General features: G+C 34.6%; 1 protein-coding gene across 1 annotated transcript; it reads right to left on the bottom strand.

Annotated features, from left to right (window-relative positions):
- Positions 1-4,022: 4,022 nt before the first annotated feature.
- On the bottom strand, positions 4,023-12,008 carry LOC120633172 (twisted gastrulation protein homolog 1-A). Its single transcript, XM_039903303.1, has 5 exons — positions 11,478-12,008; positions 10,701-10,901; positions 7,824-7,959; positions 7,066-7,134; positions 4,023-4,196 (listed from the first exon to the last, which is right to left on the bottom strand). The coding sequence occupies exons 1-5, from the start codon at positions 11,677-11,679 to the stop codon at positions 4,088-4,090; spliced, it is 717 nt and encodes a 238-aa protein (XP_039759237.1). The 5' UTR covers positions 11,680-12,008; the 3' UTR covers positions 4,023-4,087.
- Positions 12,009-12,380: the final 372 nt, after the last annotated feature.

Raw genomic sequence — 12,380 nt, 5'->3', positions numbered from 1 at the left:
AAATTTTCCAAAAATAGGCATATTTTGCATAATTTGATAAGGCACTTATAGTCAATCAAATGGTGCTAAATCGGTTGTGCACAAAATTTTAACTAAACAATAGTTAGTGGAAGAGAGGATGTGATCCACAGGTCGTGATCGAAAGCACTTTGAAGTAAATAAAATAAATTAATATATTTAATCTATATCATTGTGTCAAATGCAATATTTTTTTAAATTTTAATAAGCTTTTTTTATTAAGCGTGTACTCTGCTGTGACAACGCTATGTCAACTGTTTTAGTACAACTGTTATAAATATGACCTGCCATAAATCAAAAGAAGAAGAAGAATAAATATGACCAACTGACAGCTGTGACGAAGTCATTCTTTTAACGAATAGACTATACAATGTAAAATAAAAAATACCAGAGAGCTGTCGCCTGTAGTAGTTGCTATAGTTGTTTACATTGAAACTAACAACTTTTGTTGTACTGTTTTTGACTCTATAGTATAGATGGTATTTTTTATTTTGATACTCTACTTGTTACTACTCTGTGACATCGGCAAAAGCGCACGAACCACAACTGTATCGTGCGGTCGACTACGTGACGTTGCAGAATCACGAGTATTATGTGTGAAACATTACAGCAAAAACATGATTTATTCATTTTTTGTTATAAATTTTGAAAAATCGTATAACAAAAGTATTTAGTTCTAACGATAGGAACTTCAAGGCCGAGAACTTTCTGGTATTTTTAATTTAACCCTGTATGATCATGTAGATACGATTCACGAAAGCTAAGATCACCAATCTTATGGTTGGGATGTACCTACTATCCGTTTAAAACCTCACCGTTCATTTATATCTAAATACATGAGTTCCATAGATCGGTGAACCGATGAACGTTGGGGTCTTAAGGTGCTGGAATGGCGACCCCGCACCGATAAACGCAACACGGTGGTCAGACGACATCAGGCGAATCGCTGTGAGCCGCTGGAGGCAAGTGGCCCAGGACCGTGGATTGTGGAACTCCCTACAAAAGGCCTATGTCCAGCAGTGGACGTCCATTGGTTGAAATTATGATGCTGAAGATGACATGGTGTGTTGATGTTCCTTCTATGTACATATCATTGTAAATTTTGTGGGTATGGCATGCTATACTACTATTAAACGATTTTCGACAGATACAGGGGTTATATCATAACAAAATGACTTCATTTTCCATACACATCATGGTACCTAAATATGACGAATATTATTTTTGATCTGTGAAGTTAATTAATTAATTAATATTTTGTGTATAGCCAAATGACTTCATTTTCCTTACACATCATGGTACCTAAATATGACGAATATTATTTTTGTTCTGTGAATTTAATTAATTAATTAATATTTTGTGTACACCCGACTTATCCCAAATTGCTTATATGCTAATTATTTGAGACTACAACTAAACTAACTTAATCAGACCTAGATAAATGGCGAATCTTATATTAGGCCAAAAGACGGCTTTGTTTCGTACAGATAAAGATACATAATATAAAATCGAATGGCACTTTCAAAATGACGAAATTATGTTATAATAAAAGCGGTTCTATAATGTACTCTATACTTGAGCCAAGTTTCAAAAATAATAAAGGTAAACAAACTAAATTGGGTAGAAGCCACCTCTTAACATCGAATGACATATATCTGTACAAGCAACGCGTTTGGCACTCGTATTTTGGACAAAAAAATTGTATCACTATTCATGAACATTAGTAAAAAAATGAGTAATTTTCTTATTAAAAAAAATACAAAAAAAATTAGTTAGTTCTATTCGCTATGGGCGAAATAAACGTTTCATTTATAGCATTGAATCGCTAATTTATTTTATTTGTTTATAACTGATTATGCTATAAAATCTTGAATGAATTGATGAAAATCTTCCATTACAAAACCAAAGATAAATTAAAATGTCAAGAGACTTCTCGAAATAAAATTTCCCGTCATTAAATTTTAACTATATGATGACTTTGGTGCCGATTCTTTTGTACACAAATCTCTAAACTTAACTAAATTGACAGCTCTCAAAGTGGTGCTGTCCTTTCACACTATATAGCACTATTTTTACACATGTAAACTTTATTTAGTTTAGAAGTTTGTGTACAATGGAAATGTCACCATTAACTACATTACATTATTTTAACGTTCCATTTGAATCTTATTATTCGATAATATTTTGTATACTTACTTACTCTATCATAATAATTTTACACGAAGGACGGACAGTGGAGAACAAATTATAAAATAAATAAAAATTAAAGCACTTAAAAGATCTTGATAAAATTAAATACATGAGTACTTACTGAATACATTTCAAAAAATATTTTTTTAAGAATTCTTTGTATGTAATCAAAAAGTTTCAATAAAACTACGAATAAGTATAAAGTAATTTCGTTTTAAATTTAGCTAATCGACAGTCTTCAATCTAATTGCCTTACGCCGGATTAATAGTTAACACGGCACGCAACGCGACGGGTGTCGAGTCGAATCAAATTGATTTATTCTAACACCTGACACTATTTGCGTGGGGTGGTGTTGATATTGTAAATTTACATAAATAAACATTTACTTCTATGACTATTTGATTTGACTCAACACGCTTCGTATGAGGACAGTGTTTATACATAAAACACTGGACATTTTCACTGTAATAGGCACATACGTATAAAACATAGTTGCCAATTTTTGTACACAAATCTCTAAAGTAAAAGTCGTTTACCACAAGAATATTAGAGAATCAGCACTATACTGTCAATTTAACTATAGTCCAAAGAGTTGTATACAGTAGATTTGGCACCATTGCCTGCATTAATATTAATTTTCGATTATGCTATTTCTAACTAATAATACAGACAACATTGTGAGCCGGCAGGGGTATTACGTATCTCGCGACAAGCTTGCGACATGCGTGAATCTTGCAATCACTGCTGTCAAACGTCACTTTTGTTTATTTATTGTATGGAAGTTACGTTTGAAAGTAGTGATTGCAAGATTAACGTCTGTCGCAAGCCTGTCGCGAGATACGTTATCACCCCGGGTCACTTCTATCGGGGGTATATAATGGTGCATATTCTCAAGTAAACAAATTTCTAAACTAAACAAAATTGAAATAATTGTATTAATTCAATTTTTTTCCAAAAGAAACCTAGTGAGAAGGACTGATATCCCTTTCTTTGTCTTCTTTATGGACAAGGATAGAAAAATTTAAAAAACATTGTCTATTTAGTTTAGCCAAGAGATTTGTGTTCATCAGAATTGGCTAAAACGTTATCATGAAGGCAACACTAAAGTTGTTTGTTTCTTAGATCAATAATTATTAAACTATTGACAATATATCCAATACTTATGTTAAATATTAATTTATTTGATTTTTCACTGGAAAAAACAAGACTTTTTTACACTATACAAATTGTTTTTTTTTTTAACTTAATCCAATAAAGTTTCCACTTAGTTAAAAGTATGTTTTGAAAATGGTAGTGTTCGAAATATGTTATGTATATGAGAAAAAAGTTTGTTGTATCTTTTTATTTGTGCTGTAATATTTTTAAACACAATATCATGACTTTCTTTACACTCTACAATGTAGTTTTTTTTGCAACTTAAACGATAAATAATAAAGTTTCTACTTAGTTTAAACTATGTTTTGAAAATGGTGTTTAAAATATGTTTTTTATATCTTTGTGATATTTTAAAACACAATATCATAGGTTAATAAGTAATAATGAAAAGTTTGTTTGACTCATATAGCAAGAGGAAATATGTTTTTTTTTATTGGAATTGGGAAACCATTGTCAGTAAACGTAACGCGTCCTACAAAGCTGCCGCAGATTGATTACGTATCTCGCGACAGCGATGCGACAGGGGTAAATCTTGCAATCACTGCTGTCAAACGCCACTTTTGTTTATTTATTGTAATGAAAAGTGACGTTTGACAGCAGTGATTGCAAGATTTACGCCTGTCGCATCGCTGTCGCGAGATACGTAATCACCCTGCCGATCTGTGTATGTTATATATAACAGGTATATTATTATTGATCGAAGGTTTCAACGTAAAAGGACATTTATACGGACTGCGCATCGACCTCCTCTCCATAGTCGAGGTCGTCGTACGATAAGTCGTCGGTTATGGCACCTTCTGGTGTCTCCTTACCACCGGGACAAGCGAGGCATCTGAAATTAAAATGTATAGCGGTTAAATAAATAATACCAGAACGCTCTCGGCCTGTAGTTGTTTACATTAAAAGACCTTTTGTTCTACTACTTTTTTAAACTCGATAGTTTGTGAAATATTTGATATTTAATATTTTACATAGATACTCTACTTGTAACTACTCTGTAATCAACAGCAACATCGGCAAAAGCGCGAACAACGACTCTAGTATGCAGTCACTGACTGGAATACGCGACGTTGTCGAATCACATGTATTTGGATATTAATACTGAATTGCTGAAAAGTTGTTAGTTTGAATGATAGAAGTCAGTCATCAGCGAAAATGCAGACAATGTGTTTTCCAATACCTGCATCGTCAAACATTGCTATAAAGTATTGCTTTCGAACCAGTGGTAGAGTCACTACAAACAGACTGACTTGACGTTTCAAAAGTGCTTATTAATTAGGCCTACTTGAAATAAATGAATTTTGAATTTTATAATGCATAGCAAGAACTTTCGACCCTAAATTGCCTAAATTTTATTTAGTCACAGGTATGGGCAGTGTTATGGCAATTTTGTGAATTAACTTTAAGTAAACTAGCGGTACATTATGATGGCCAGATTTAAGTTGCAAGTAAGTCGCTATTACAAGGCCTGTTACCTAAAGTTTAACGTCATTACATTCATAAGGCTCACCAGGGTTGTAATATTGTACTGAAATCAATTTATTTTTGGGTTGTAATGTGATTTGAATTAAGAATTACTTGTGCTTCATTAATTATGGGTGCAGCTGCTGCCAGTGCCAAAAGGCGCAAATATGAAAACCTTGTTACCAGTTCTATTTTTGTGTCTTTTATTTTTCAGGTCAACTCGGTCCTCCGAAAAAGAGGCCGAATCCATAACTGCTACTAAAACAGGTAAAAGGTAAATTGATAGAAATACATGATTTATTTAAATAATCGGCAACACCTGTATGACACTTGATACGTGTTGTTGCGCTCGCGCATATTTGTATGCTAATATCGGCCTTGCGGCGCGCAGGTGTTCCGGAGGGGACAAGATATTAGAAGATAAAGACTCAATCGCGATTGTAACTTTGATAAAGACACGAAATCATGAACATATCATTTTTTAATTTTACTACAAGTTTGACTGCAATCTGGGTGCAAGTTATGATGCAATCTAAGATGATAGCTGGATGATTATATTATGCGAAAAAAGTGTCTTACCTACGACCACAGGAGAAAAAACACGGTCGGTTTAATATAATCTGCACATAAAATTATGCATGTTGACTCGATGCGGTTACGATTAGGTACCTACACAGGCGCGGTTCTATTTTAACTCGATTGTTTACATTACGGTTTGAACTTCGCAAGGTGAAATCCTACCTGCTCTCGATTTATGCCTTAGTAAGAAGTATTGGTATTTTACAGTGTTATTATCAATTCCTGAGTGCACAAAGCGGATGGCTTGACCGCTGCAAGTTATTAATTAGTAATAAACATAATATCTATACATATCTGGACCCGGCTTAACTTATTGCATTTTGGAAAATAATTACATAATATATAAATATGTCTAAAACATATAGAATAGAATAGAATAGAAAAACTTTATTGCAACACAACAAAAAAAGGAAAATACAAGGAAAACAGTAATAGTACTTAGTGCTAGGGTGCAAAGGCGGCCTTATCACTAAAAGTGATCTTTTAAAGGCAACCTGAGCGTACGAAGCCGATAAAAGAGTGGAAAATGGATGGTGCATAAAGTAAGTTACAAAAAAAACAAAAAAAAAAAAAAAAGAAATGTAATATAAACTTACATGAACATACATACTACATTTACATATTAACTACACAAATACCAACATAAATTGTTCATAAATAAATAAACTGTTCATATGAGATGTTATCATCTACAACGTGTAACCGTATTACGAAATACTGTTGAACGATGCATAAGTATATTACACAAGGAATCGCCCTTTAAAAGTATTAAATCAAAAGAAGAATTTATTTTTTCGTAAAACGAATTCAAAACATTTTAAGTGTTTACTTGTGACAAACCTATTGGAGATAAAAACGCACATACCGAAACGCGCATAGTACCTACGCTACGCTGCGCGTACCAAATAAAGTTACAGGAGTCACTTGATTTTAATTTTGCATCCGATGTTAGGGCTGTATCCGATTTCTTTCAGTAAAAACTATAGCAATGGTTTACTCGAAAACTATTACGAGTTTCGGTTTCACAGATAAGTTTTAGTGACAGTAAATAATGTACTTCTAAAGCCTGTAAAGTTGTATTTCAGTTATCATTTATACTTAGTATACGCTAAAGACTAAAATCATATTAAAAGTTTCATCTACTCCCAAGCTATAAATCCTTTATATAAGATTCTGAAACAGTTAGCTTCATTAAAACATTAAAACAACCAATGTCCTAACAACCATGATAGCATCCAAACGGATGGTATAATGTTGTACTGAATTTCTAACACTCCTTTGGTTTTCTTTCGATCCCTCCTGCGCAAAGGTTTTACTTAACGGACTGTCAAACGCTTACTGCTCGGTGCGTGATATCTGTATGAATCTCAAAAAAAGAACTTTGTTGTTCACGCACGCAATTGATGATATAAGGTTACTAGAACTGGCTGTTAAAGACTGCCTGTAATGAATGAAGTAAGTTAACTCTTTCAGATTTTTTTATATTGGATCATGGGTATAGATAAAGTAGGTATTGTATGCAACTGTTTATAATTAGGTATTACTCCTGTGATTTGACAGTTGCATAAATAACTAATGTAAAACGTCCTTCTATTTATTCTTGTTATAAAACATTTGTATAAGTAAATAAAATAATTAAAGAGAGATCGAGCTGTTACCTGCTCTCAGTGATGCCGTAGTAGAGACATTTATCGCCAACGCACTCGCAGCAGCCGTCGTGGAACCATCTGAAAAATAAAGTACTAGTTTTATACAGCGCCTGTACATGCGACTGTACATATAAACTGTGATAATCATCATTGTCATGCATTGATCACTAACTTTTTATTGTTGATGTTGTTGTTGTTGTTACCAGTGGCGTGCACTGGCGTCCTTACCAGGGTATGCATACAGCAGTAAAATTGCATAGAATGGCGAAAATCCTCCTTCTATACGAGCTATATATAAATTATAATAGGTATAGGTAGGCAGTGATTTTGTGCATGAATGAAGTGCACGTTACTAGATGTTACCATGTCAAACAGTGGACATGAAATACGCTCCTTTTGATTTAATATTCAATATTTTTATATGTAATTCGTAATTCCGTTACACGTTGAATAGCGACTGTAATTTTTATAAGCATTTTAAATTTATAAAAAAGCTTAGATATGTTACAACTTCGGTCTAAAACTGGGTATTGAAAGTCAGCGTTGTAGTGTGCCTTGGGAGCTACCAACTTCCATGTTGCTGCAACAAAGCTGAGGAGGTAACCCATTTACTTGTGGTCAGTGGGTTACCTAGACAGCTCTGTTGGACGCATCGTACCTACAGTTCAAATTATAAAAGTGATTCTTTTTCTCTGTTCTTTTATTAGTAATATATGTATGTTGCTGGCAGGTTTATGGTCAATAAAACTTATAAATATTATAATTACCGGAAACTGTTGGAGCCCATGGAGCGGCAGGAGGCGCGGCACTTGTCGCACGACATGCATTGCGACATGTACGCGACCGTGCAGTTGAACGTCACTATGTCGCGGCTAACGGGCTCGGATTCTTGCTCCACGCTCTCTGCAAGTGAACAAATGGTAGGGGATATCTGTCCTACAAAGCTGGTATGTGAAGTCCACCACTCCGCGCTTGGTCAGCATGGTTGACTAACCTTATTCTAAGAGGACGCCCGTGCGCTGTAGTGGGCCATGATAGACGATGATGATCTGTCCTACAACTAACCATTTATATTTAAACTAATATGCAATGTACGTTCATAGAGAAATAATCTTGTTGTGCAACAAGCAGAAATCTATTCTCCTCTCAGAATGTGCAGGGCTTTTGACGTGGACTACGTCCGCCTATCGCGCTGGCCGAGTGCGGATCGGTAGACTTCGCGAGCCGTTGAAAACATTTTGGAGGAATTTCTTCCGAACCTCGGCTCAGGCGCCGATTGAAGTGAAAGGATTTCGGATGGTGATTGGTCCGTACGCCTCCGAGGAATCTCTTATATGCGGAGGGAGGGCGAAACGCGAAGGCGACGCTCGCATATGACATGATGGGGCGGACACATGTTTTATAGAGTGTCAATTTTTGACGAAGTGACCACTTTCTACGCCTGTTTAACATAGGGTAGTCTACCGAGGACGAACGCAGCCTTTACGGGCTGCACTTATGTGATGCGAAGTTAAAGCGACTGTCAAAAGTTACGCCCAAATACTTGGCTGTCTTATGCCACGGTATGGGACGGTTGAATAAGTTAAAATAATCCCTCAGTCGTCCCTCACTCGAACGACACCCGAGCGATGACGAGGGTGGTGACAATTGTTCTCTAATCTGCCGTCACCACCCGGCACACGGCGGCATAATTTTTTTGGATGGGTGTAAAGGACTTTTCTCTCATTGACTCTTATGTTTTAATGGCCGAGCGGATTGTGATGATATTTTGTTGGCAGTCTAAGATCTTGGAATAGTACACAGGATACGTGCAGGACGAAACATCTAGTTTAAAAATTTTGAATCATGTAAAACAACTGCTTTTTTACAATGTCTTTTAATAAAAAAATACAGAACAAACTGTATAGTTGATAAGACTAACAATTCCATGAATAGATACCATTCATTCAACAATGTTTTGAATAGGTTATTAATGTAGTGAAGGACCGTTTACAATGCACGCCAATAAGCTTAGGTTGACAACAGGTAGGGCATTCCATAAAAGATGAGTCACTCTCACTGTGAAATAAAATTATTTAATAGTTTCTCCATGTTCCTAGAAACAAGGTGTTTAGGTATAGACATGTGCGGTATATAAAGAATATGCAACGAGTTTTCTGCACCCTTATTAAAATTAAAGAAGCTTAAGGCTACGAACTAAATATAACTCGGTTATTTTACAGGCATGTAAGGATACAGGCAACATTTACACTTTTCTTAATAAAATAAGGCAACTTTTAGACTTCTAGTTAAACGTTCGTTACAAAGAAAACCTTTTTATATGTGGATATCTGCATACAAAACAAATAAAAATATTTTGAACGTGCTGGGACTGTAGACAGGTTTTTTTACAGCTAACTATTTAGTTATATACTAAATAGTTCGCTGTAATAAAACCTAACCTTACAATAAATTTATTATTATGAGGTTATATAAGAAATATGCAGTGAGTATACTACAGCATAATTTAATTAAATAATAATAATAAATAAATAAATATACTATGACAATACACACACCGCCATCTAGTCCCAAAGTAAGCGTAGCTTGTGGTGTGGGAACTAAGATAACTGATGAATATTTTTATGAATAATATACATAAATACTTATAATATAACATATTACACCCAGAAACTGAACAACATTTATGTTCTTCACACAAACATTTTCCAGTTGTGGGAATCGAACCCACAGCCTTGGACTCAGAAAGCAGGGTCGCTGCCCACTGCGCCAATCGGCCGTCAATAACAAGTTAAAACAAGTTTAAAACAACTAATTAAACAATATTCATAGCTATTATTGTATACGCATAATGATTACATTTTTTAAAATTAATCAAGGCAACTTAACAAGTTTTGTACAATCTTTTGTTTAAAAAAGAAAATCTTTCTATAGCCAGATAAATAGGTACATTATTAGGAAACTGAGATTAAAAAATACCACTTGTAGATAAAATAATATTCACCCTGTTAAAGCGTGCTGCACATAACTACACATATGTATAAACTCCTACCCATTATTTTAATTTTGATTTTGAATTTTGATTGAAGTTTAGTAAAATATAGTTATAATGTATGTTGATAGGTGCATCAGAATCTACGCTAGTGCATTAGGATAATTCCTGTAATATTAGTTGTAAGTTGAAAAATAAATAAATAAAATCATTACATTCCTTTAAGCTCCTAGTGTAAAATTTTACCCCACAAACATAAGTTAGGCATTTTAGAAATCTTTATGAACAGACAGACATGGTATGTATTTCATCATTGTAATCATTGAACCCATTACCAGCCCACTTAAGGCACAGGTCTACCAATCTAAGAGGACATCATCCTGAGTCCTCTCAGAATGGGAACAGCTTAGGCAGTGGTCCACCACACTGGCCAAAAGTAGATTGGAAGACCTTACACAACATTATTTAAGACTCTCATGTATGCAAGTTTCCACACAAAATTTTCCTTCACCATTAAATCAAGTAATATTTTAATTGCTTAAATTAAGCACTTAACTCTGGAAAGAAGCATTGTTGGGTTATTTTCCATCCCATTGCTGCGTAATGTGTTATAGTTAGTATGGTGGATATGATAAATAAATAATTGACTTACGCAAGTGGTACACAAGCTCAGGATTTGGTCGGTACGCAGACAGGTCAATGTCCACAGGATATGTTATGGACAACCATCTCTGTTGAGGATCCGGATCGCTTGTCAATGCAGTGAATAGTCCGGGAACATTGTCAGGTAACTCTTCCACGTAGGACGACTTGGAAAGCTCAGTTTGTGTGTCATTGGGCTTAGGACACATGTCTAAAAGCAAGTATATATACAGTACAGTAATATTGTAATTATTCATGAACCTAATTACTTAATAGATCCTATTAACCTAAGTATATAGGAAGTAAAGTTCATAAAATTTCATCACAGGACAGGGTAAGACAAGTGTAAAACACCAAATTTTCAAACTTTTGTCATAACTATATCCTATCCTATCAATGTACTGACTGCCCTAATTTCACATTTGTGAGGTGGATTCAGAGCTTAGAGCCTCCACATAACTTCAATGTTTCAACACAAATTAACTTACACCTAAAGGGCATAGGCCCAACAAGACAATATAACTTGGATTCTCATGACAGTGGTCCATTTTACCCACTGATACATTAGTTTAATAAAGAAATGAGGATTTGTATGATGAATCAAAAAATATTTTTATTTCTTTTAAAGAAATATTTTTTTCTTTATGTAATCACTATGGGATTGTTGCTGTGATACCCATTGTTACCACACCCACGGCCGGTCGGAACCGCTGCATATTATATTTTAGACATCATAAAGTTAGTGAGCATGCAAGTCAAGTTCTGTCTCAAAAACAAAGACACTTACCAACACAGCTGCAGCATTCGCTGTACAAATAACTGAGGCAGTTAAAACAGTCTTTGCAACAAGAGCAATCCTTCAGGTCGCATTTACAAGATTGTGTTAGCATGCACTTGGATACGACACTGGCGCATATCGCTTCGTTGCAAGCGTAAACTATCGATACTGCACTTAAAAACGACAATATAATAATATATTTGCCCTGCATTTTGACTTATTTACTTAACTTTACACACAAGAATTATTATTTAGAATATTCACTTCAGCACTTCATTAAGTCCATTACCAGTAAAAAATTAAAAAAGTTTATGCAGTGAATAAACGACGCAACTAAATCGGAAATGTGAAATCCAAGAAATAACTACGAATTTTGCTTAGTCCTCGTGAGTAATGAGTTTAGTTTGTGAGATTGTTGTCTCTGATAACTTTGGATTCCATGTGAATTGTAAGAAAAACACCACAAAATAAAACACGCAGTGACACAAGGCAACTCAACAAACATGCGTAATATCACAGTGTGACAGGTTGGTGACAAGCGACCTGCGACAGCCGACAGATGTAATTGTGAGTGAACTGTGAGTCGTCAATGATGAAGTGTGAACAGACTTACAATCAAGATTTTCTTCATTCTTTGCTCTTTGCTTTATGGTGTTTTAAGGATATAAGGCGAAGACTACACAAAATAGTGTCTACTTTAGGATCGGCACCTTTACTTTAATATATCAATTATAACAACGTTCTATAAATGTATTTAATTTATTTATGTAACCTACTACTACATTTGCTAAACAAAAAATGTAACAAAAGAGCAATGAATATTTTTAAGGAGGTGGAATCCCGAAATCACAATGCGTTCTTTGAATTTAACTATACCGTATTGTAAACAAGAATTGCACACAATATTTTTTT

This window comes from Pararge aegeria, chromosome 21 (genome assembly GCF_905163445.1).
Source record: "Pararge aegeria chromosome 21, ilParAegt1.1, whole genome shotgun sequence".
NCBI classification, from domain to species: Eukaryota; Metazoa; Arthropoda; class Insecta; order Lepidoptera; family Nymphalidae; genus Pararge; species Pararge aegeria.
This window is presented reverse-complemented; position numbering and strand designations above follow the sequence as displayed.